General features: G+C 32.8%; 1 protein-coding gene across 1 annotated transcript in view; it reads right to left on the bottom strand.

Moving 5' to 3' along the window:
- Positions 1–405: 405 nt before the first annotated feature.
- The window catches only part of LOC121368115 (EH domain-containing protein 1-like), an 80141-nt gene continuing 55030 nt past the window's right edge, over positions 406–25516 (bottom strand). Inside the window, exons 5-12 of the mRNA XM_041492687.1 lie at positions 12516–12656; positions 10185–10345; positions 9671–9772; positions 8847–8992; positions 6122–6290; positions 5326–5438; positions 2800–2884; positions 406–2042 (exon numbers count right to left, since the gene is read on the bottom strand). Coding sequence (XP_041348621.1) covers positions 1989–2042; positions 2800–2884; positions 5326–5438; positions 6122–6290; positions 8847–8992; positions 9671–9772; positions 10185–10345; positions 12516–12656 — 971 coding nt within the window. The 3' untranslated portion in view covers positions 406–1988. The remainder of the gene's footprint in view (positions 2043–2799; positions 2885–5325; positions 5439–6121; positions 6291–8846; positions 8993–9670; positions 9773–10184; positions 10346–12515; positions 12657–25516) is intronic.

Here is a 25516-nt window from a genome sequence, read left to right as displayed (position 1 = left end):
GACATCATTAGAGCACATCGATAATTAATCATTGGCTATTGGATGTCAAATGGTTAGTAATTTTGACTCATGGTCATCAGAGGAAACCCACTAAATTTTTTCATAAGAAGCAAGGGATCTTTTATATGCACTTTCCCACAGACGGGAAAGCACATACCATGGCCTTTGACCAGTGGTTGTGCCAGATGGCAGATTCACTGGGATGGAGCAAAATGGCTGCATTAATTTGTACCGTTTTATTAATTAAATATACCAATATACTTGTTGTTAAGCAATAATGTGCATTAAATATCGCTGAATATGCATACCAGTCCAAAAGCCTTGCCCAAGCATCCCTTTAAACAAAAATATCTCCATTTCAATAATTGCTAAGTACGTAATATGAAAACAAAATTTACAAAAGTATTTCATGAAAACAATTTATTGCTTAAATGTTTATAAAACATCTGAATGCCAACATGATTAATAATACATTTTAATAGCTGCCTTTGAAGATAGAAACACAAGTAAGTGAATGGTAATACATCAGTTGAATAAAGATTATGTATTGGTAATTTGCTACATTACAAAGAATTTATGAACTTGATTGAGTAAGAAGTGAAATTATAATTGTGTATCATGATAGTGGAATTTAGTACTTATTGTCAATTTCAATCCGACATGTTGATTTCTGACAACAAATAGCTGAAAAGTGTTTTTAATCCAAAATATGCATGTAAGTTATGCTCAAAATTATCAAAGTGCCAAAAAATGCACCCATCACCAAATACATAACATTTTTACAAATGAAAAAAAGAAGAAGTCTTTTATACTTCAGAAAATAAGAAATGTATGTGCTTGTAATACAACACAAAATTTAATTGATATATACATGATAATTAAGAATGACAACACAAATGACATTTATGAAATTTGCTGTCTTCAACAACTGGATAGACGTCCTATTTCAACAAAACATTTCCTCTGCAATGGATGATATTTTTGTAAGGTTCGTTGTCGTAACATTTAATGGGTGACCATAAATACGATTTCAGCGTAGTCGAGCAGAGGGGCTAACTGAACTAAAGCACCAGGTAATGTAGGTTTTTGGGTCAGTTCCAAATATATAGGCATAACAGTTTATTTTGCAATATTTGTGAACTTGTCACCATAAATACAATATCTGAGCAGTCGAGCAGAAGTCTGACTACATTTCTGAGACAGTTGCATCAAATGATATAATAAAAACGATGCTCCATGTTACTGCAGACTATTCGAATCAAACTACTAGCTTCACCGTGGGTTTGTTTTTCATGTTTCCTGCCAAAGAACATCGGCATTATAAATTTTGATAACAGAGTGACCATTTACAAATTAAAAGGGGGCATGGACATTTTAAAAAACCCATCACCCAAATAGTTTCAATTATAACCAGTTATATTTGTTAACACCAATAAGTATACTTTACCCATTACCCGTAAACTATTAAACGCATTTTCTACCCCATATCCAACTAATTTTGTTCTTGGGAAAGTGAATCTGCACAACATGTGTCATCGTTAAGAAAAATATATTTAAAAAAAAATACGTAACTACACAACACATTGAAAAATATAATAACACACTGCATCATTTTGTTGACAATACTGTTGTATAAAATATTTCTTTTAAAGGAAATAAACATTCCCTTGTTGTTCAAATCTTAACATTCAGTTATGCAAGATACAAATAAAGATTGTAAACCAAACTGCATTACTGGCATACATGTGTATGATTGTATGTATGCAAATACTAAACTGTTCTTTTTCCATAAAGATGACAGAGTAACTTTTTGAGCAAGTATACAAAAAAGATCTTACAGAACACAGTAAAAATAGCATACATGTGCTTTAGGTTGAACAGTCATACTATTCTTGTCTGTAGGCTTGTGCGGTATTGAATGAAACAATGAAAAATCTGTCTTGATGAGATAACGGAATCTTGTTCTCTTGATAATCATGTGGAATCAGCTAAAGATCTTGGTCGGCTACACTCTGCTGAAGATAATCTTGATACAAGGTTTGCTGTAATACAAAAAAATATCATGGGTTATATATCTAACAACAGTATTACACAATATTGTTAAAACATTTGGCTATGGTAACTTACATATGTATAAAACTACGTTAAAAAAAGAAAAAATCAAACTTGTGGATGTGTCATATTGAGATGCTGTGTTAAAAATATGAAGTTATGTAGTTTTAAGACAATGTTCATTTATTAACAGCAACAAGGAATGTTTTTTTTAGTTTATTGATTAAAGGCATGTACATGTTTAATGAAGTTTTGTTATACAAAGAATACTACATGATTGGACACTAGATACCATCTATCTTATGAGTTATACAAAGAATACTACATGATTGGACACTAGATACCATCTATCTTATGAGTTATTTCAAAATGTATACAACAAGCAAAAGCGAGTTGCATAAATTTTCTAACTCAAAACACTTTATGGTGATTGTAGTTAACTTATGAGTGCTTATTTTAGGAGTAGCAAATCTTGTCTTTAAAGCAGTGTGTTATTGCTGACAATTTGTCACGTGATATAAATAACGCATGATGTTCTCACCAATAGCTGTGTAAGAAAAACAAATCTTCATTAGAAAGACTTGTTTGTATTGATTGGAATTTTTATTTAAATGTTTTGTTTGTTTGGGATTTTTTACATTTATTACATATGAATAATTTGCTACTTACTAAAAATTCACCACTTGCAGAAACAAAATATATGAAAACTCTTTTTATTGATTTTGTAGTCTTCCCTTAGTAACACACCTTTTTAGACTTGACTGTATTCTGTACATAGTCTCTTATCTCCAGCAGGTTTCTCTTCTGTTTTCTTGTCATTGTTGGTACCGTCCTGAAACAAAATACATCAATATTTACAACAAATGTAATTTTATTATCATTTGACCAATTCTTCATTTTGTGTAGACTAGGTGATCCATTATTATTATTGCTTAATAATAAACATTCAACCATAACTTAGCATACATCTTTCCCTTTCAATATGATGGTACAATATTTCTGCAGGGCTCAAACTTAACGACGGCACCGACAACAATTGCCGTCGTTGAGATATAAATTGCCGTAGGTAGAACGCATTACCGATGGCACTTTTGTGCCATTGGTAAAACTCAACAATGGCAAAATATATACACCTGGTGTACATAATCTGCCAATATTTGACATTTTCACATTTGAAATATGTTTACATACAGCAAAATAACCTTTCATTCATATTTATTTTCTGCAAATGTCACTTTAAAAATGTTTTGCCACAAGTAGGCTCAAAATTGCTATTGGTGGGCCATTTCACCCATGGCCATTCTTTAAAAAATTGCCATGCAAAACAAATTCTTAAGTTCGAGCCCTGTTTCTGGATATTAGCAAATTTTATGTAACTTTAAAAAATGTGGTAAAAATATGCAAGGGAATAAATAGTTTAAAAAATCAAGTCATGTTTTGTGTGTTATGAGATTTTATTCATTTTGGTAGTACAGTGACTCCTCAAACTGTTTTCATAGTCCTGTGACTTACTGTAAATCATGAAATTAATGTGTCATGATATTATTGCGTCCGTACATGAGTGAACAAAAATGCGTATTTTTATTAATGCGTCGGGCAAAAGTCCACATCACATAAAAACCATAGTTGTGTTCTTATTATATTGTTTGGGCTTCATCTTTCATGTTAAAAGAAGTCAGTAGTTGTTTTGACAGCTACTACATAATCTGAAGCTAATCGCATGGTGGGTCGACCAGGAAGCCCTAATTACTTAAAGTAGTGTAATTAGTATAACTACACCTTATTGTTAAGGGTATGCCTCGCACTTTTGTGTGGTGATTGCTTCTAATTAATCCACCAGTAGGAATAAAAGGTAAATGGGTCGCTATTGCAGGGCACAATATTTCACGCGAACGCAGACGTATTATTCTAACAAATGTTTTAGACTGATTTTATACACTTAATGCGCAGCACAGGAATAGACGTTAACAAATGCGATATATTGCAACAGTGACAACTTGCGACTAGTCTAACTTAAAATGCTATGTATAGAGTCGAGCCAAATAGTTTGAAGAAATATGCACGGATTGTTGGTTGCGGTTATATAATTTTCTACTGTTTAATTTTTAAAGGAATATATTTAGTAATAAAATTTGTTGATGATAATTTTACAAATGTTCAAAACAGTTTAAATGTATACAGTAATCCTGAAGTGTAAGAAAATTTGAAAAATACTCACATCGCAAAATGAACTTTTTAAAAACAAAACATTTGGAACATCACTGTATTATATAACTGCTATGATATTCCAGGAAAGTGAAAATAGAATGGCAACATCGAAACGAAAGAAAGATTCTTGAAGTATTCACAAAACGACATTTAACAAATATTGTTTTTGTATTTTGTTTCATCTTTATATTATAAAAGTTTTATTTTATTTAGAAGTATTATAGTAAAATCCTGCACATTTTTTGTATTGGGAATGAGACTAAACAAAATGCGTCAAGTTATTATTGCGTCGATGTGTTCGCCGCATTTTTCGCATTAATTACTTGCTCGCATTAATTTCATGATTTACAGTACCCATATTGTAAACACTAAAATGTACCCTCTAAACTGAACACCATGGGGTTGCATGTATTTCATGCTATAATTAGAATGCAAAGTAAGGTAAGTCTTATCATTTATTTACAACTTTTATAAATAAATAAAACTGATGTATATAATCAATAGGTGGCAGAAGGTACCTCAAATTGGCATCCTATCTCTTCAATGGGTAGAGGTAGAATTCATAGATTTTACTTGTCATGAATATCTCATCACAATTTTGATTATGTGAATAGTTCATTCATATTATAGATATTAAATTTTTTTGAGATGGTGTAATTTTTGTGCCTTTAATGACTACTATATGTGAAAGATATCAGTCAATATATATGTTATATAAATTGAACAAAACATTGTCTGCATATAGCAGTCTGCAAAAATCAATCCAAAAATGTTTAACATTTGCCAAATTTATTTCTCAAATTTCTCCTCGCAACAAAATGCATGGAACAAGAACAAGAGCAACAAATTGCACAGATCAAGACTTTGTGAATGTTCAGTTTCATACAGTGCAAGCAGTTTTTAATCACACGAAGTTTCAAAAACTGGTTCTAGATAAAAAGTTATATTTACAATATGGGATTTTGTATAATAACCGAACAATTAAAATCTGATTGCTTTATTTTATTAAATCACAGGACAAATAATCTTGAACTTTTACAATAAAAGAAATTGTAAAATATTTACCTTGAGAAAAACTTTGCAATGAGCAACATAATAAAAGCCAGAACCAATGTTCCAATGATGACATGGTTAGTATATGATCCTGGAATTTGCTGCCATAAAGTAGAAAATGGACCCTACAAAATAAAACAATTCATCCAAATTACTTAAAAACTGACATTCCATTCATTGAATATGTAATAAAGAACAATCCCCACCACCACCAAGCAATGTTGGCACTCACAGATTCCAAAATATCTTAATTCAGCTAACTGATGACAATTTGCCAATATGATCACTAAACTGAAGATGAAAAGTTTAGGTTTATCCATTAAGTACAACACTTCTATTTTCACACACAATGTGTTGACTACCTTGTGTTATCCAAGCAATATAGGCAGATGGATGGTGTTGTAAACTAGTTGTTACCAGTCACTGGCCAGATGAAATTTAAGCTGCTTGTGATGTTAACTATTAACACTTCCATATCCGTGATTTGGGGCAAATACACTATACAAACTGAGTCCCTGTATGATTAATTTCAGAACAATTTGATGTATGGAATAGAATTTATGCACACAACAGAATAACTAATTAAGCAAATCTATAGTAAGTATTTGGGGATAAGCTAAAGATCTTAAATTAAAAATAATGCATTGTTGAAATAATCTGAATATAGTATTTTTAAAACGAGCACACAGGTATTTTGTTTGCTATTTCTCATCACCATATATTGGAATAATAATTTTATTTTATTCTGAAATATTGAGGTATTCTTGTGTAAAATGTATTTGATTTTATGTTTCAATGATATACTTACAAGGTATGTTCCAAGGGTGACAACTAGCGATTCCCCAAGAAGTTTTTGCAATGTCTTATGAGATGTGCCGATAAGGAAGGTTGCCAACAGTAACATGGGCAACGTTATACCAATCAGACTGAAGAAAACCCCACGGATTCTTGCTTTCATATTTTTAGAGCTCTTCTCACTGTAAAGATAAAGAAAACATTGAATAATTGTCGCGCCAAAACTTGTCAAAACTTTATCTTCCATATTTAGTTCTGGTTTTTTTAAAAGTGTGCCTAATTGTTTTGTTTATGTAGATACAAACATGTAAGTAACAGCCAACAGATAGTAAAAGTAATCTACCATGCGCATAAGTTTCCACCTACTATTAAAATTTAATTTTTACACGATGTGATCAAAGATTACTTTTATGTATATATCGAAACCAATAAAAACAGCCAGTTGAAAATCTGTCTAAATTTCAGTTGAAATATAAAAATAGATGTGGATGCCAGAGGCAAATGATAAAGAAAATGCAATCCTATTTCATGATTGAAGTCTCTTAATTTCGTAGCGGATGATTAATAAAGCAAAGATGCTCTAGTGGTGTCGTTAAACAAAACAAACTTCTTTTTTTTAAAACTAAATTGCGTATCCTTTTTCTCAAAGTTTTTAAGTTAGTCATGAAAAATATCAACTTTCCTGGACTTGGAGTTGTCCAATAATTAATACTTCACAATCACTATACTAAAATTAATAATCCCTCTTGTCAATTTTCTATTGATATGCACTAACAAAACAAGCATAATAACAGGGTTTCTGCCAGAGGGTAAAACAGGTATGGCGCCATACCCAAAATTTTGGCAGATTTTATTTTTTTAAGTTAACCTTTGACAAAATTAATTATTCTTATCATTATTGTATGCTTTTCTTAACCCTAAACCTAAACTTTACTCATTTTCTTTCTGGGGAGGGCCCCCATACCCCATGTTGACTGTGGTTGCATTCAATTCCATAGCACCATACCCAAAAATTTCTTTTTGGCAGAAACACTGACTAACAATATACTAATACAGTTAAACCTGTCTTAAGCGGTCACTCATGGGAGTAAATAAAAGTGGCCGCTTAAGACAGGTAACCGCTGATTACAGGTTGCCAAATATATAGTCTTTAAAACATTTGTTGTTTCTCGTTTTACCATCTATACTGCTAATCAACGGATGTGCTTCACAGTTGACTGTAAATCAACTTATGACAGAAAAAATACAAATGGAATGTATTAAATTAACCGTTCTCAACAAGTTTGTTTTCTTTTTCTATTTAATTATTTAATTCCTACTTCATGCAGGTGTATTGTCATGGTAAGTGAATCGACAAATGCCAAGCATAGCCTACCCAGAGGCAATTAGATGCATTGCAGAGTCAGACTTTCTTAACTGATACACAGTAGAGATGTCGGGACTGAAAGGGTACTATAGTAGTGTTGGAAATAGGATAAAAATTATTTTCATCAATTATTTCTTTTATATTAAACTGACAAGTAAATGTCTTGTAAATACTAATTTAATGATAGTCTACCTACTTTAGCATTTACTTGTTTGGGCTCTCATTGATGTACAAGGTAGTGTTTACTCTTGAAATTAAAATAAAGATGCCAATAAACAGGAGATTGTGACCTTTATTGGAACAGACCATAACACATTTTGATCCATGTGTCAATTTCATTTACACATAAACAAACTTTTAATTTAAAACTACAAGGTAACTGATTATTTTGAATTGCAACATAAATGATTAATTATGACCAGCATATTTAGTGAATAATATAAGTACATTAGAAATTTACACAATCTTACAACCACTTAAGGGTGCTATATCAGAAGTTATATGTGAGCATCTGTTTGTGATAAAGATTCTCCAATAAAAACGTGTATTTTCTACTAGTAGATAAAATTATTTCCTATAATCATTTATGGGCATATAGTTAAAGGTGTAGTCTTTAAATGTTAAAGCAAAATGTAATAAAAATATGATTTGCAATAGCTGTCATTATGCAACTTTGAAATAGCACCTTTAATACCGGTATAATAGATCACAATCTCAGAATGGTTCTGACAGTTTTGCTCAAAAGTCTACAAATATTTTGTTTTAGAGAGGTATAGGGATAAACCATCATCAGAAACGGTTCCTCACATATGGTAAAAGCAATCAAATTGACATGTTGACCAAGTTCTTTTATAGTCTGTTCCAATAAAGAGCAAAAATCACCTGTTTACTGACATTTTTCTTTTTAATTTCAAGAGTAAACACCACCTTGTACATCAATGAGAGCTCAAACAAGTAAATGCTAAATTAGGTAGACTATCATTGAACAGATATTTACAAAATATTTACTTATCTGTTTAATATGTAAGAAATAATCCACGAAAATCATTTTTATTATATTTCTGACCGTACTCAGTATCCCTGAAGGTGTGAAGATTGATTATTTACTGCACCTTATCGGTGTTGTTAAAATACCCCTTTTATATAATAGTAAACATTTAATGTGGTCGCTTAATACAGGTATTTTAGTGATTTGGGATCCGATTTAGGTGAACGCTGGCCGCGTTTGACAGGTGACTGCTTATTACAGGTGCGTTTACATTATAAATCATTTGGGAGGGGGAAAAGTGGTCGCTGAAAGCAGGTGGCCGCCGAATACAGGTGGCCGCTAGGACAGGTTTGACTGTATTATCATAGCATGTACATCACTTACTTGTCTTCTTTCAGCTTTAACTCGATAATATTGGCGATCTGGTCACAGTCCTTTTCCAGCGTGTTCAGTGTGTTCTGGATGGTCTGGTTGATTGTCTTCTCAACAGCTTTACACACCTCCTCTATCTGATTTGCACAACGGCTGCCCTGGAAAGAAAACAACCGACTTTGCAAAAACAGATCTCAAATACAATTTTATTTTTTTATAACTGATGGCTAAATTAGTGAGTGTTTTAACTGGAAAATTCAACTGACCATTATTCTTTAGATTCCTAAATATAAATGAATATGATAATGCAACATGAACATGATTAGTATGAGAGTTCAATAACCAGCACCTAGTTTTCAACAGAGTACTCTGTAGAAGTTTATTATAATCTAAGCAGCAGTTTGTTCAGTTCATTTTCTAAATTTAACTGACCATTATTTTTTAAAATTCCAAAATATAAATGAATATGATAATGTGATATGAACATAATTATTGGCATGAAAGGTTAAAAAACCAGCACTAAGTTTTCAAGACAGTACTCTGTAGAAGTTTATTATAATCTACACAAGAGTTTGCAGAGTTCATTTTCTAAATTTAACTGTATAAATTACTTGGCAGGGCATCAAAAAGATAAGAAAAAACATTGTCCTGTTTTACAAGTATAATGGGTGTTTGACAAAAAAACCCCATCAAAACCGAGATTCATGTATCCTGTTATGTCTCAGAGACCAAGGATTTTCTTAGGAGCGAAAACATTGAAGGACTTTGCACCCATCACTGTGTTTGTTGCACATATTTGCTGTAATCTGTGTGATCTAGTGCAAACCAATGAGTACCTTTGGATTCATGCTAGGTATGTAGATGGTGGGCATGTCAAAACCAGTTCGGTTCAGTCCTGGTCGCTTGCACAGCTCCTGTACTATTTGCATCATTACTCTCTGAAAATAATAAAAGATGATAAAATCAATACAATAACTTTGACACTTCTTTCATAATACAATGTATAAGGGAGAAGAGGGAAAGGGGTGAGGTATTTTAAGGTAGTATTTACAACAAAAAGTATAATGTTTTTAAAATCATGTTTTTTTAACCCCCAAAAATAAACAAAATCTAAACTTTTCAATGTTCAAATAACGTGTTTTTTTGTAACACTAATAATAATTCTAATTTAGCAAAACTATTCACAATGGTATTATTTATATAATTGTAAATTTTCCACTAAAACACCACTATTAAAAGAAATAAAATAGGCCAGCAATACACATTTTTAAAACAATTACTATAAAACACATACATTTTTATCTAGGTAACAATAATCTGAAAGTATGTTGTATATTTATCAGTGTATACCTGCCTATCACTTTCGTGGCCTGCTTCGTCTGCCTTGCTCAGGTAAAATTTCATTCTATCTGCATGTTTTTCACTCAAGTGTTCCACAATGTTCAACGTCCTCTTGCACAAAGCCTGACCAATTGGGTCGAAGAACACAAATATCAAGTCTGCCATGTCGCCTAAAACATGAATTTGTAAAATTAAATATAATATATAAAGTGTACTTGGGTTGGTAAACAAAAGTTAAATAAAAAAAGAAAAGAAAAGAAAAGAAAAGAAAAGAATCTCTGATTATCAGTAAACTTCAGAATGAAAAGAAATAAAAAGACATTTATTTAAACTGTTTTAAAGTACATTAGCGACATTGTAATCTCATTTCTTTAATCCTGTATATATATATATATATATATATATATAGAGAGAGAGAGAGATACCTTTCAATCTAAATCAGATTTTTATTCCATTAAACAGTAACCATGACCAAGTGACTTTCATTCTTGCATGAATCAACACACCTCTGCGTGAGAGCTTAACAGCTAAAGAAATACCAATATGAATTATAGATGGCTGGGCAGTCACTGTGATTACTATAAAGCTTCCTTATATTAGATGCCGTTCCGGTGTCTTCCCATTTGTCACACATCCCATTTGTCAGAATTACCATTTGTCAGACAATTTATATTTAGTTAATTAGTCTGTTACCTACCTATGTATAAAACCAACATTTAAACAAAATACCTAAAACACTCTGTTGTTACATGGTTCCTATTTTAACATTATATTACTGATTTTGATATTAAATGATGCTAATTTATAAATCATAGCATTTACCGTTTCCGTCATATTAGCTATTCTATAAAATGTGCACACACAGGATCAGACATCAATAGTATTGGATTTTTAAACTTACCTATGTTACTAGCTATCGGATTAACTTAATGTAACAAGAGGTAAGCATTATTCTTACTTTATTCCAACTCTGGGAGATTGGGACACGTGGGAGGTGTAATTGCTGTTCCGTTACAATAACAATCTTCCATCTTCATATTGCACAACAGAAATGCAAACAGGCTCTACAAGTTGTTTTTGGCGTTGCACAATTTAATAATAATGGCAATATGTCTGTCAGATTGAGATAATTATACAAAATTGCTGATAGGCACTTTGAGAAATAGCCAAATGTTTACCAATCCCAAAAATGGTGAAGTCTGAAGAAGTGAATCATTTTTGTTGAGAACTGAATCATAACTGGTCACTGCGACACAATGAGTAAAGCCGATATGTTGAAAATTGGACATTTGACCAATAAACACATGCAGGCTGGCCAGACATATTGATTTCTTTATAATGCCAGACTACCAAATCAATAAAAAAATGTCATTACAATGAACAAAATATCACTCAAATATTATTTACCATTTCATCCTCACAAATTATTTAAACATTTACTATGCTGGGTTTATCTTTTTATAACAAAGAACTAGTAATAGTCACAGCTTAAATGCAAGGCTACAAAGTGACAGGAAGCAAGAGGCAACGGCCACTCAAAATATACAGTAGGTTCATACGCAGCTTTTGTTTCCATCTTAAAGCTTTTTTCTTGCTTAATGACACCACTAGAGCACTGATTTATTAATCATCGGCTACTGGATGTCAAACATTTGGTAATTCTGAGTCTTAGAGAAGAAACCTGCTATATTTTTCCCTTTGTAGCAAGGGATCTTTTATATGCACCATCCAACAGACAGGATAGCACATACCACTGCCATTGCATACCAACAATCAAAAGTACACAGAAAACTTTACCCCTAGTGCCTTTTCTTAACTGATGTTAATACCTGATTGTAATTATTGTGTATATCAGCGTTTATATACTGCCAAATGATTACACTTCACAAAAAACTTGCATCAACTTGTCTTTTCCGTTGTTTTTACCATTTTGAAAAACTAATCAATATACTTTCTTTTAACCATCAGTATTTTATCCAACTATAGAATTTACATCAATCCCTGTGTTCTAGAAATGCAATCAATTTCTACCTTTTGCATCAATATCAAAATATTAAAAGTAAATGTGCTTCCCACTCCACGAAAAGAATATTGCTCCGTGGAAATTTTGTAGACCAATTTATCTTTGTATATGATGACAGATATGTCATTCTCATTTGATCAATGATACACCTGTGTCTACTTAACCCAGTGTTTGTCAAAATTAACTTTTCAAGAAATGCCAAAATCCACAATTCTGGAAAAGTCACAAAATCTTCATCTTTAATTTAAAAAACTATCTAATAAAATGAAGATTTATAAATTTTTATTAACACATTTTAAACCATGATATATTCTTACCAAGCCATAAAATGGCATGATTGACATCAAATGGGTACTTCATGTCACCATCCACGAGCCCAGGTGTGTCGACAAAGGTGACCAGACTGAATTTCTTTTGTTTTGATGTTGAGATCTCTGTTTGCAGATAGTCAACAACCCCTGGAAACAAAAAAATACAACTGCTTGAGAATTTCCCTTTATCCTGACCTGCCCACGTCCAACACTATTTAAACTGATTAATGATTAGTTAAACTAAAATGTTACCTTTTTCATACAAGCTAACATTAGATGAAAAGAGAGAGATGGACAAATGTTGTCAAACTGCACAAGGAGTCCATACAAAAGACAGGTTGGGTTGTGAAATGATTTTGTGTCAACTGTAAACATTCATTCATTTGTTCATCAACTCAATCACTCACTAACTTATTCAAGAAAACTAATTCCCATTCAAATATTAAACAATACACAAGGACTGCTGCTGATTCTCAGATGTAAGCAATGATTATGCCTAGTAATCAAAAAATTAATTCTAGTTATATGAATATATTAAAAACCTTATTTGTACATCAATATAATATGAGCCATCACATGCGAAAACCTACAACTTAGCATGATGTCAGAAACCGAGTAAACACGGCTCAAACTTTGACGTCACATGTAAATGCGGAAGTAAAAGTTGAATTTAGAAGATGACTATCTTCTTTACATGAAGATCAGTTTGAAGTAAACATATATCTGTATGTACAATAGTGTTTGGTTACTATTTTGTACCTGAGAACATTGGTTTAGATCATTAGTGATACCATCAGTACTTTGATACACATTTACAAGCACAGGGAGAAGTCCTATATATTGATATGGTATGCAAGTATCACACGTTTTTATAACGTACATGATTATACATAACAAAGTTCAGCAACTTTTCCAGAAGTTATATACAATATTCATAAGTTAGACCAAACATCAAATTAGGATTCTATCGGTTTGCATGGGTCTACCACTCAGTTAGGCCTACCTGTTCTGTGGACTACAATTAACACCACTATTTCTACTATTTCTATTTATAATCTAAATAATGAAAACTAAATCATTTCCTACAAAAAATATATATATATCTGTAACAATACTACATTTTTAGTTATTTATTTTATCATCGTTTGCAAACAAATTTACTGTCATCTGCACACACATTGCGATATGGTAACAGAAACGTTTCATTTATATACCTTTATTATACGTCATGATGTCATTGCATAAGCTAGTCTAGAGATTAACATGCGGAGGTATAGTAGATCAATTCTCAAAAGGTTGTTTCTCCCTCAACCAACTTTATTATTATTGCTGTGTGTGTATGTGCGTGCGTGCGTGTAATAATTATTAAATTATTATAATATCTGCTCACTTTACTCACTTCACATCATTTGTATAGGAGTTGGTTTTCTTCCCTTACAGATGTATATTTTAATTTTACAAGAGCCTGAAGTAGGCCTACTCTTTGAGGCACATTTTGGAATTCAAAATAGGAGATCAAGACTAAGAACAGTGGAAACGGAAGAAACAGTATCTGCATTAGATGATGAGCGGGACTTAGTCCAGTGGTAAAGGGCCTGCCTAATGTGCAGTAGGTCTGGGATCGATCCCCGTCGGTGGAGCCATTGGGCTATTTCTTGTCCCATCCAGGGCACAACGACTGGCATATCAAAGGCCGTGGTATGTGCTGTCCTGTCTGTGGGATGGTGCATACAAAACATCTGGTTGCTACTAATAGAAAAAAATGTAGCGGGTTTCCTCTGTAAGACTACAGGTCAATATTACCAAATGTTTGACATCCAATAGCCGATGATTAATAAATCAATGTTTTCTAACTAACTTTAACTGTATTGGATGAATATGATAAATACAGTCCAGTAGATGTTGACAATAATAATGAACATCGAATCAAACACGTATCTGATGATAACACCAGTAATCAGAATGACACTGAACCTGATCCAATTAGCACAAGTTACAGAAAAGATGCAGTAGATTGTCTTTTAGAAAATAATCTGAAAATCAAATTTATGACAAAATTTTGAAGTTGAGGGAAATGGGAAAAAGAGCAGAAGGAAATGTAGGCCTACATAATATTCTTGCTGGGTAAAAATTAAAGGAGGGTGGAAGCCCCCCTCCAGACCCCACCCCCAAAAAAAGAAACCAGAAGAGAAAAAACAGGGGTGGGAAATATAGTTACCATATAGGTTAGCCCAAGTACTTGGGCTATGTGTAGGCCTATCATTGGGTATTGGTCGACTTTGTGAAAAGACATACCCCTTGTTTTAATATTATTTTAATAAAGATTTCAAGATATCTAAAAAAATAAAGGTGATCCCCTAAACATGTCTGTGTTCTTTTTATTTCTTCATCGAATGAATCGATTGCACTGATATCGCCAGGTGATGAAAAGTAGTTTTGTTTTAGTAAAGGCAGTGTATATATAATTTGGCATCCAAGAAAAATACTTTTAATGATGAACACTACCACTGTTATTTAACAAAAAATAAGACAAAAATATTTTTTGCCAAATTGTAGGTTTTCCCATGTGACTGCTCATATATTTTTTTACAGATATTTGAGAAAAGCAGTACGGATAATACAAATAAAAATAAAAATTCAGCAGGAAACACACATACAGGACAGGAACTGATAACAGAAACTAAGAACATATTTCACAAATGTCTTCAACAATAACAAAAAAAAGAATGAAAAAAGAAGTGCCTTCAAAATCTTCCAATTTGTTCCAGCAAGAAGAGGAGTAATAATACAATTAAATCTTGAAATGTTATGATTCCGGCTGATTTAGAGTGTTTTATGTTATGTCTCTTTCCAAAATAATGATGGGAAATGATGGGCATTTGCTATCATTATGTTGAAACCAGACAACATAAAAACTCAAAAGTAATTTGCTTAAAGGGACATACCCTAGTTTTTAAACACTAAGATGTATTTTTGACCATTATAGCTGTTTTTGACAACTAAAATCATAATTTTCACAGGTTGAAACTAGAGTCTGTCCCTTTAAGACTGAAAAAAAAGAAAAGAAAGACATGTTTTTATTTAATGACGCATTCAACACATTTTATTTACGGTTATATGGCGTCAGACATATGGTTAAGGACCACACAGATATTAAGAGAGGAAACTGCTGGCGCCATTTCATGGTCTACTCTTTCCGATTAGCAGCAAAGAATCTTTTATATGCACCATCCCACAGACAGGTTAGTATATACCACTGCCTTTGATATACCAGTCGTGGTGATTTAAGACTGAAAAGGAATGGAATCAACTGCTGCCAGTCAATTTTAGGTTAAACTACTGTACTGCATGCAACATGTATATGCATGCAGGTTTTTTTCCAGAGGGACCGGCCTCAGTGGCGTCGTGGTTAGGCCATCGGTCTACAGGCTGGTAGGTACTGGGTTCGGATCCCAGTCACGGCATGGGATTTTTAATCCAGATACCGACTCCAAACCACTAGGTTTTATTATCATCAGACACATGCACTGCTGAAACAGGATCCATGTCATCGGCAGCATCAACATTTATCATTGGTTGCTGTTGTCACCAATCACAGCCCTTCATTTGGCAGCTCTCTGTTGCAGCACGATAGCTGACCAAAGGAAGAGCGGCAGTCGGCAACATCCATCACAAATTAATGCTTTATTTTAAGACTCCAGTTAACCACCAGTCTGATGAATTAACTGTACTCTTTTATGATATATAATGGAATAAAATGTTATCAAAATAGATAAATGTAAATAAAACCAATATAAACTAGGCTTTATTATTTTTTTCTATTAACACATGCCCATCCAGTGTCAATTTTGAAATAAAGGAAAGACTTAAGTGCCTGAACAAGTCTAATGGTTGATCTCATGTTTCATTGAGCAAAATTATTAAAGACAAGATTTTTTTTTCTGACAATGTTTTATTTTTTGAAGAAATGTACAATGTGTTTCATTATTACTCATCTCTTATCGTGCTGACTTCCAATTATGGTTGAAATACCGCACAAATCCAAGAGTCGTTGTTCTTGTAGCAACTTCTTGTACATTGGACAGCTCTTCATCAGGCAGCTTGATTTCTGGTCACAAGACTGCCACATGAAAAGCCGCCAATATCAAGAAATGTTCATCCTGTTTTGTCGTTTTGTATGCACCTAGCTATAGCCAATTTTATAACTTCCTTACTGCATAACCTATTATTTATGGTCCATGTAAATGATGTCATCAATTTAATGGGCAATAAAAAAATAAGTTGGCATAATTAATTTGCATCAATGATGTCATTCAGTTTTCAGAGGACTGTTACTGTGCTATTAATTAAACATTCACTTTTTCTTCCAGCTTGTCTAATTCAGATACAAATACACATTGTTAGCTGATAAAATATCCTTAATGTCATTTGTATTAAAGTTTAGAATTATGTCACACGTAGTTCAAAATATTAGTTTAATGGTATAAATTATCTAATTAATTTTTGATTATATTATATTCTGTGGAATTAAATGTCTTGTCTATCACAAACTAATTTGATGTGTCTAATAACTGCACCTAGGTAAGTCCATCATAAGATAATTAGATATAAAATGTTTTCTTTAAAATTGATGACTAATCTAGTTCTATATGTACATATATTTAATGTAAAACAAGAGCGACAACAAAAATGTCATGTTGAGTCAAATGCAAAAGTTAATTCTATAGCCGTGTCAAAGTAACACTTGGATCTTAACTTTTCACTTTGTTGAAGTGAGAAAATAAAAAAACATTTGGTAATGAATGCAACAAAATGCACAACATATTTTAGATCACAAAAATTAATATTATACATCAATATTTATCAAATGTACATGCGGATGAAAATGTAAATTGTAAATGTAACTGCCTAAAACAAAACCATACATCTATGCATAAAAATTGGAGGACTATAACTTTAAAGTTAGCTTGTTTCGATTAACACCACAATTAGAGCACACTGCTTTATTAATCAGCTACCAGACGTCAAACATTTGATAATTCTGATACACAGCCTTCAGAGGAAACTCACCACATTTTCCCATCAGTAACAAGAGATTTTTTATATGCACTTTCCCACCAACAGAGCAGCAAATACCATGGCTATTGATATACCTGTAACAGGATACAGGTTAGGATGGGGAGAGGACTTGATCAGACAATGGGTCCACTGAAGGGATTCAATCCCAAGACCTAAGCACCTCAGGTGAGCACTCTACCAAATGAGATAGATCCTACCTAACTAAATTTTTTACATATGTTGTAATTTAAATTTTACATTATATTTTTCACCTGTTCAGGAATATTTATGCTTGCAAAACAATATACAACTTACTACACTTCAACTGCATGTCAAATATGCTGAACAAGCAAAATCCAAACCTTTTGTTAAGATAAAGCTGGTAGGACCTGCAGTTAGCTTGTTACCATATGAACTGTACATTCTCTTAAGAAAAAAAACCTCCAGCCAGTAATCCAGGGTTCGCGTGGTACAGTGTATCAAAAATTATTATGTAATACATTCATTAGGTTCATTACCTTGCCAAAATACCAATACAGGTTACAGACATTTGTGTCAATGGTCACATTATTCACCAAGGCTCTACAACATATACATACTTGGCGAAATAATAAAATATAACAAGTGGGTAACATTATGTCAGGTGTGGTTATTGGATCTCAATAGAGCATTCACCTTCAGTGATAGTGCATATAATCAAGAGAAAGTGTTTTTTTTTTTTTAAATGGAATAGATTTGAAAGGTTTCGACTTGTTTTATTTAGATATGTGCGTAAAATAATTAGGTTTGCTTCAACCCAATCTATAAATTCAGCAAATTACAAATTTACGCTATTAAATGCTTGTTATTTCTTGAATGTCTCAAAATTATTGGTATAATATGTATTTAATCCAACTTCCTGATGCCTGTGCATGTGGGAGGGAGTTATGATCAAATGTACAAAAGGTGTACATAGAAATGTGTGTGTGTGGGGGGGGGGGGGGGGGGGGGGGGGGGGGGGGGGAAGTTTTTAAAAATATCCCAGATTTTATGATTACATACTTATGGATGTTTCCTCAACTGATTTTTTTTCTTAACTTTATTTTTAAAAATTACATGTAACAAGCATTCTTAGAGTACTGCTATCAGTGTTCTCGCTGCTCCATTTAAGCATTTTGACACCCCCCCCCTTTCAAGTTCTGCTGCCCTCTTTATTTTCCCACACCCTACTATATATTACAGCACCTATTTCTGCTATTTCCAAATGCACTTTTTTTCATATGCAAAAAAAAAATCAGTCTGCTCACTGGACAATCAAAGGAAACAAGATGCATTGTGTGTATGAAAAAGCAACTGATGAAAAACTTCAGTAGCTTACCACAGTTAGCGTAACATAATTTAACAATATTTTTAACAGCCTCTATTTTGTCCCATACCTGTATCCATTTGTATGTTTGATACATACAACAGAAGTTTTATTTTATTTGAGCAATGACTTTTTTTTTTTTTTTAATGGATTCAGAAATCTCTAACTGAAAAACCACTTATTTGGTGACAAATTTGATCAGAATGGTCATTCTGTCTTTTGTTTCCACTAACTATAGTCAGATATTTTGTCCTCTATTGCAAATTTAATTGGTTGTAACTAATGATTTTTACTTGTCATTTCTGTTTATTCAGCAATTCTTTACAAAATATTATAAACTTTTCATTTTTGGGGGGATATCACTGCTTATAAAAACAACGTAAATGTTAGTGTTTATCATTAAAATCATTTATCTTGAGTGCCAAATATATACACCGCCTTTACAAAAATGAAAACTGGTGATATCAAAGCGATCATCGATTCATTTGATGAAGATGGAAATAAAATGAACAGAATTTGCTCTTTATCCCACATTAGGGGATCACTTTACAAACATCTTTATTGTTTATCATATATCTTGAAATCTATATTAAAAATAATATTAAAACTTTGATCGTTTCAGCAAACTGAAACTGCCCAAGAATGCCCGACTGACATCATCTCCGGTTCAATTAAAAGATGAGTCGGATTATATTTCTTATCAACCTTTTTGTACCAAATACTGAGAGGCAAAATAAGGAGTACGTCTTTCCACGAAGTCGACCAACACACAACAATATACGGTATCCAAGCTTTCCAATTTGTTGTGGGTTTTTTGATTTTTGATTTTCATTTTTGAAGGGTGTGATGTTATGCGGCCGCCCTCGTTTAAGTTTTACCCAACGGGAACACTGACTGCCATTAAAGCAGTACATGGCCTCTACAGGACTTAATTTTTTTTCTCATCTCCCAAGTTCAAGGGAAAATTGCTATGAAAGTAATTAATCTGAAACAGCACATGATAAAGTTATACCAGGGTTTCTACCCGAGGGTAAAACGGGTATGGCACCATACCCAAATCTTTTTTGCAGATTTTTGTTTTTTAAGTTAATCTTTTGATAAAATTACTCTTTATCATTAATGTTATGATTTTCTTAACCCTAAACTTAATCCATTTTTTTTTCTGGGGGAGGCCCCCAATAACCCCTGTTGACTATGGTTGCATACAATTCCATAACGCCATACCCAAACATTTCTTTCTGGCAGAAACACTGCATATATAAACAAAATTCAGCTCAACATCTTAAGGCATTGGGGAGGAAAAAAATACCCCAAAAATATATGTGGGACCGACAGATAAAATGATGGAATCGAAACCTATAGACCCCTATGGTTGAACTGGTAGGGGACCAATTAAAGAAAATATGTGGGTAATTTTTATGAGTTGATAGGTCTTTCCATGGTTCACTTTATTATCATCAACGATTAAACAGTGAAACCTCAAAACCAGACCCTACAGCTGTTTTTCATGGTCCCTTTTTAAATGTCAGTACAGAACAGAATCTCTTTAAACTAGGTACCCTTTAAACATGACTTTTTATTTGGTTCTGTAGTTGACTGGTTTAGTGGGGTTTCACTGTAGTGATTTACTGACAACCTATTGAGACATCACTATTAACAAAACAACCTACAGCACAAACAAAAGATCCACTTATAAAAAGTAAAATTTCTCAAAAATAGATGTATTTAAACACTATTTAAAGCAATAAATAATTAAATAACTAAATGTCACTAATATATATATATATATATATATAGACACACACACACACTGTATATAGATAGTAAAAATACCGTAAATAACCTTTAAAAAAATACCGTAAATAACCTTTAAAAAGATTATCTTAAAAAAAAAAAAAATCTAAATAAAATGCTGGGTCATATTTATATCAGATCACAGATTCACACTTACTTGATTTGATCAAGAATGGGCCAGACAGTACCAATGATTAACAGAGGTTTTATCATCCTCATGCACTGATGAGATTGACTATGTTTACCCATGAAACCATACAATCAGGCACAAGAGAATGCACTGTCTAGTCAAAAGCAGTTAAGAATCATTAAAAACTTCAAAAGTGTTCTATGGGCAATAAGTCAGGTGATCAGGCTGGCCAGTGCAATGAAGACACATTTCACTGAAGGTTGTCCCAACATCAACAAGTACTATATGAAAAACAATAGTCGACTAGTCAGCTGAAGTAAGTTAACTAGTCTGAATACAAATGACCATGACAGTGTTACCTTTTAGTGTGATTAACAGTACACGTTATGTTAAAAATAAAATATGCATGAAACGTGCAAATAGGGACTACCTAGGGTGTGGGAATCCACTAACCAGCAGCTGAAAATACAAACATTTTGACAAATATTTTAATAATAAAAAGTGAGCAAAACTGTCAAGCTGTAACAAAATCCAATTTATTAATGTAATTTTCTGTCCTTACAACTGTCAATAAAATGCAAACTTTTTTTTTTGAGAACATAATTCTAATGGAATTAAATGACATCACTTAACCATGTACAGGAACTGTATAAATGTAACAACATTTCAGCAGCCTTGAATAATAGTTAAGCCACTGGTTGTAAGGCTGGGTTAAATTCTGAGTACTGCCATGGCTCCAACCTAAAGCTTGTTTACCCCGCTGGCCTCGGTGATGCAATGGTTAAGCCATCAGAATTAAGGCTAGTAGGTACTGGGTTAGCATCAAGGTACCATACCAAGGTATCATATGTTAACTACTCTGTGGGATGGTGCATATAAAAGAACCCTTGCTGCTAATCGAAAAGAGTAGCCCATGAAGTGGCGACAGCGGGTTTCCTCTCTATATCTGTGTGGTCCTTAACCATATGTTTGACACCATATAACCCGTACATAAAATGTGTTGAGTGCGTCGTTAAATAAAACAGTTCTTTCTTTCTTTTTTATTCTATGGGTAGGGTACACAGACAGACGTCTTTCTCATTAATCACAAACTATCAACCGAAAGTCCTGAAAAGACAACCCAGAAAGCTGAATGTGTGCCCAGGACAGAATGTTTGACCTAAATTGGATAAACAGGGCTTGTTATTGGCAAGCAGAAAAATGTGCCAAATTATTTCATAAATTTCTTAAAATTTCAAAACCTCAGGTATTTTCACTAAAATAACAATTATTACAGGAAATTATTTCACCCAATTACAATAAAATTTGCTAATTTTTTCTAAAATTTGTAACTGATGAATCAGGCTAGTGCCAAAGCGAGCCCTGATATAAACATGAAAGTAAGTTAAAATGAATGAATGAATATTTTCACCAACTTAATGGGGAGTTACAACATGTATACGCCACCACCTACATTAACTTCTCTTTAAGGACAAACTACTAGCAGTCGAGGATAGAATTTCATGTAGCCTACTCGAATCTCAATTGGATATACATGTATTTAAGCAAAGATATAAATTTAACACCTTAAACCAAGACTATATGTACTTGTGCCCTAGACAGTTTCAAATCTGACTTATGAAAATTACAAAGGATTTACAATCAGGGGCATGGAATTAATGAGAAACGAGGTTCTGTTTTGCGTTTAACTAACTTGAGAAACTAGACATGTGCATTATCAAACCAAATCATTGTAAATAGTTCAGTGTTTAAAATAAGCACTTGCCCGTTTGTCCTGACAAGTAAAAATATGCTTGGACAAACTAAGTTTACCCCAATGGTTGTGCCATGGACAAGTAAAAATGTTCAATTCACATTTGGATAAAAACCATCGTCCTTGTACTTGAATGAAACCCTAAAATTTATTTGGACAAGTGAACAGTTTTGCTTATTTCAATCAGGGTAGTTATATATGTCACTATTTTATTCCACTGAATTGACAACATATGCTACTAATGTTTTTTTATTTTATAATAAAATTTTCTTAAGGATATATTATTGTTCTGACTAGTCTTAAGTAGACATGTGCACTTTTATCATTACCGTGCACCTTTATCATTACCGTAGTCCTTTTTAGCACAAAGGTAAATTCTGTTCATTTTGCTGGATTGTATAGATGTTGTGTCATACTAATCTTCTTGCATGAATTCTATTATTTAAAACAAGTATAAATATGTTAATCTAATTATGAAAGCTGGTCACGGTTGAAGTCACTTTTGTAAACCTATCATCAAGCCTGCTTCGTGGGCAGGGGTCCTAATAAGTCTGGGTCATCTTGGCCTAGGTCTGGGTCATCTTGTTTTCAAGTCTACTGCCTTGCAACATAAGGCTGTTTCATAGATGCCTGAATTCATTTTAACTTAATTTCCGTGCTTGCATCCAATTAAGATTCAAGCATGCTGTCCTGGGCACATACTTCAACTGTCCAGTCCTGAGTTAATGGTTAGTTGTTAACCGTTAAAGGGAGGAAATGTTTTATTTAACGACACACTCAACACATTTTACTTACGGTTATATGGCGTCAGTTAACCGTTAGAGAAGTTTTGCAACTACACCGTTATTGTTATGGAGAGTGATAGGTCACCACTTTTGAGTGTAAATGATGATGTCACATCACTTTGCTTCCCTATATTTTAAAGGCCTGTTACATGTAATACATTTTGTGGCTAAAATACGCTTCTGAGAATGCTGCCATCTTTTAGTCACTAATCGTACTGATTTGCAAAACTAGTCGAGCTATTAGTAGTTATCAATTCATATTAATGGGCAGAAATTTACAAGTCTGTTTTTCTTAAATAGAGATATTTAAACATTGTAAATGTACATGTAGTAGAACTTTACACACATGCAAGACGTAAACAGGCTTTGTAAATTGGGCCCATTATGCTTATCCGTAACAGTAATGATGTGGTTGCAATACGTTTCTGTTCATAAGAGGTTTATGTGGATACCTTCTTTAAAATTCAGTGTTGAGTAAGCCGCTGTCTGGAGGTGAGTCCACTACCTACCAGCCTTAATGCCAACAGCTCAACCAAGTGCGACACCAACAAGGCGTCATCAAGTTTAATCATTACACCATCAAGGCCTCATCTAACAGTGCGAGGGAAGTACAACTATACAAGAAATGAGAGATGAGTATTTGCACAATACACGTTGCTGAAACACATATATCTGCTTTGTTTGTTTGCACCACAGGTTTTCCAATCACATGGTAGGGAATAATAGGTTAAACAGTACAGAATTAATTCAATATAAAACACTTTAAAAAAGAAAAAGAAAAAGAAAAGTATGTTTGTTCTACCAAATAATAATAGTCAAAAATGTGTTAAGCATGCAAAGTAGTATCAAAAGTGGCCTTTTAAGACAGGTGCCTACTTAATACAGGTAGCTGCTAGAGCAGGTTTGAGAACAATTACTTATTACAATATAGCTGTTTGAAATTGGACAATATTGGAGGAAGACAAAGTGAATACTGTCAATGAATCAGCTGACAGTAATTGCATACAAATTATCCCCCGTTGAACAGGGATCAGTGCTCATCCCAGAGGTAAAAAAAAAACAGATTGCAGGTTTGATCCTCACTTTTGGACGCACTGGGTTATTTTCCATTCTAACCAGTGTACCCTAATATACCAAAGTCTATAGATCTCACTAATTTGAGCTGCTGAAGAGTTAAACTTAACATCTCAGTAGTTTTGAGGTGAAATATTTTGATGTCAGCATGTTAGTAGGCCTATTAATTTGGGAATGATTATTTTGGGCATATATATTTTGAGCACAATGTTGATCAACTTGACTCTGGTGCAACATAAAGCTCTGGTTGTCATATTTGTTTAAAAAGTGAAATGTAAATTCTCTTGCTGGTATTGTAGCCAATGTGTAGAGATATGTTAAAACATTCCTTTCCTTTTAATATTGGAACATGAACAAATCAAGTGCATGTACTAAGAAATAAAACATTTGTTTTTAAGAGGATTACTCTTCAATTAAAGTAACAAATAATGTAATGATCAATAAATTATAAATTATGGAAAAACATAACTTACAAAGGGTTAATTTGAATAATATACTGACATCCAAAAGAAACTTTACAAATTTTGAAATTTTATTACATTTTATTACAGAAAACCAATAAACAGTACGGTGGGATATGAAAGTATAATGAAGTTCAACATCTAAACATCAAACTACTATTTGTGATACATGCAAAGTGTTTGTAAGATTTCTAAATTGGTTATTTTCAATTAGCAACAATATTTATCAAATTATTCACATTTTATTAATGTAAAGTTTCTTTTGGTCATCAGTATACATTTATTAATCCAGAAGACATAATACATCACAGGACAGCACAATGTTTTAAGAATCTCAGCATTAAGTGCAAGTTATGTTGCAACAAAGACGAAGAAAAACATTAGCATAAATGCAACACAATCACTTGGCACCGACACAGCCTAGACAGAAAAAATCCTCACCTTTCTCAATCTGAAAGTGTACCATTCTTAACACCAAGTTACAACTTTTTTTTAAGACATGTCTGTCTGGCCAACACAAAAGCTAAGCAAACTATTGATTTTTCCAAGATGATACAAATTGGCTCAAGGTTCCAACATGCACGAACATTATTTGCACTTGAAAGAC

The sequence above is a fragment of the Gigantopelta aegis genome, chromosome 3 (genome assembly GCF_016097555.1).
Source record: "Gigantopelta aegis isolate Gae_Host chromosome 3, Gae_host_genome, whole genome shotgun sequence".
In the NCBI taxonomy this organism is placed as follows: domain Eukaryota; kingdom Metazoa; phylum Mollusca; class Gastropoda; order Neomphalida; family Peltospiridae; genus Gigantopelta; species Gigantopelta aegis.
Note: the sequence above shows the minus strand (reverse complement) of the source record. Positions and strands in the feature narration are given on the sequence as shown.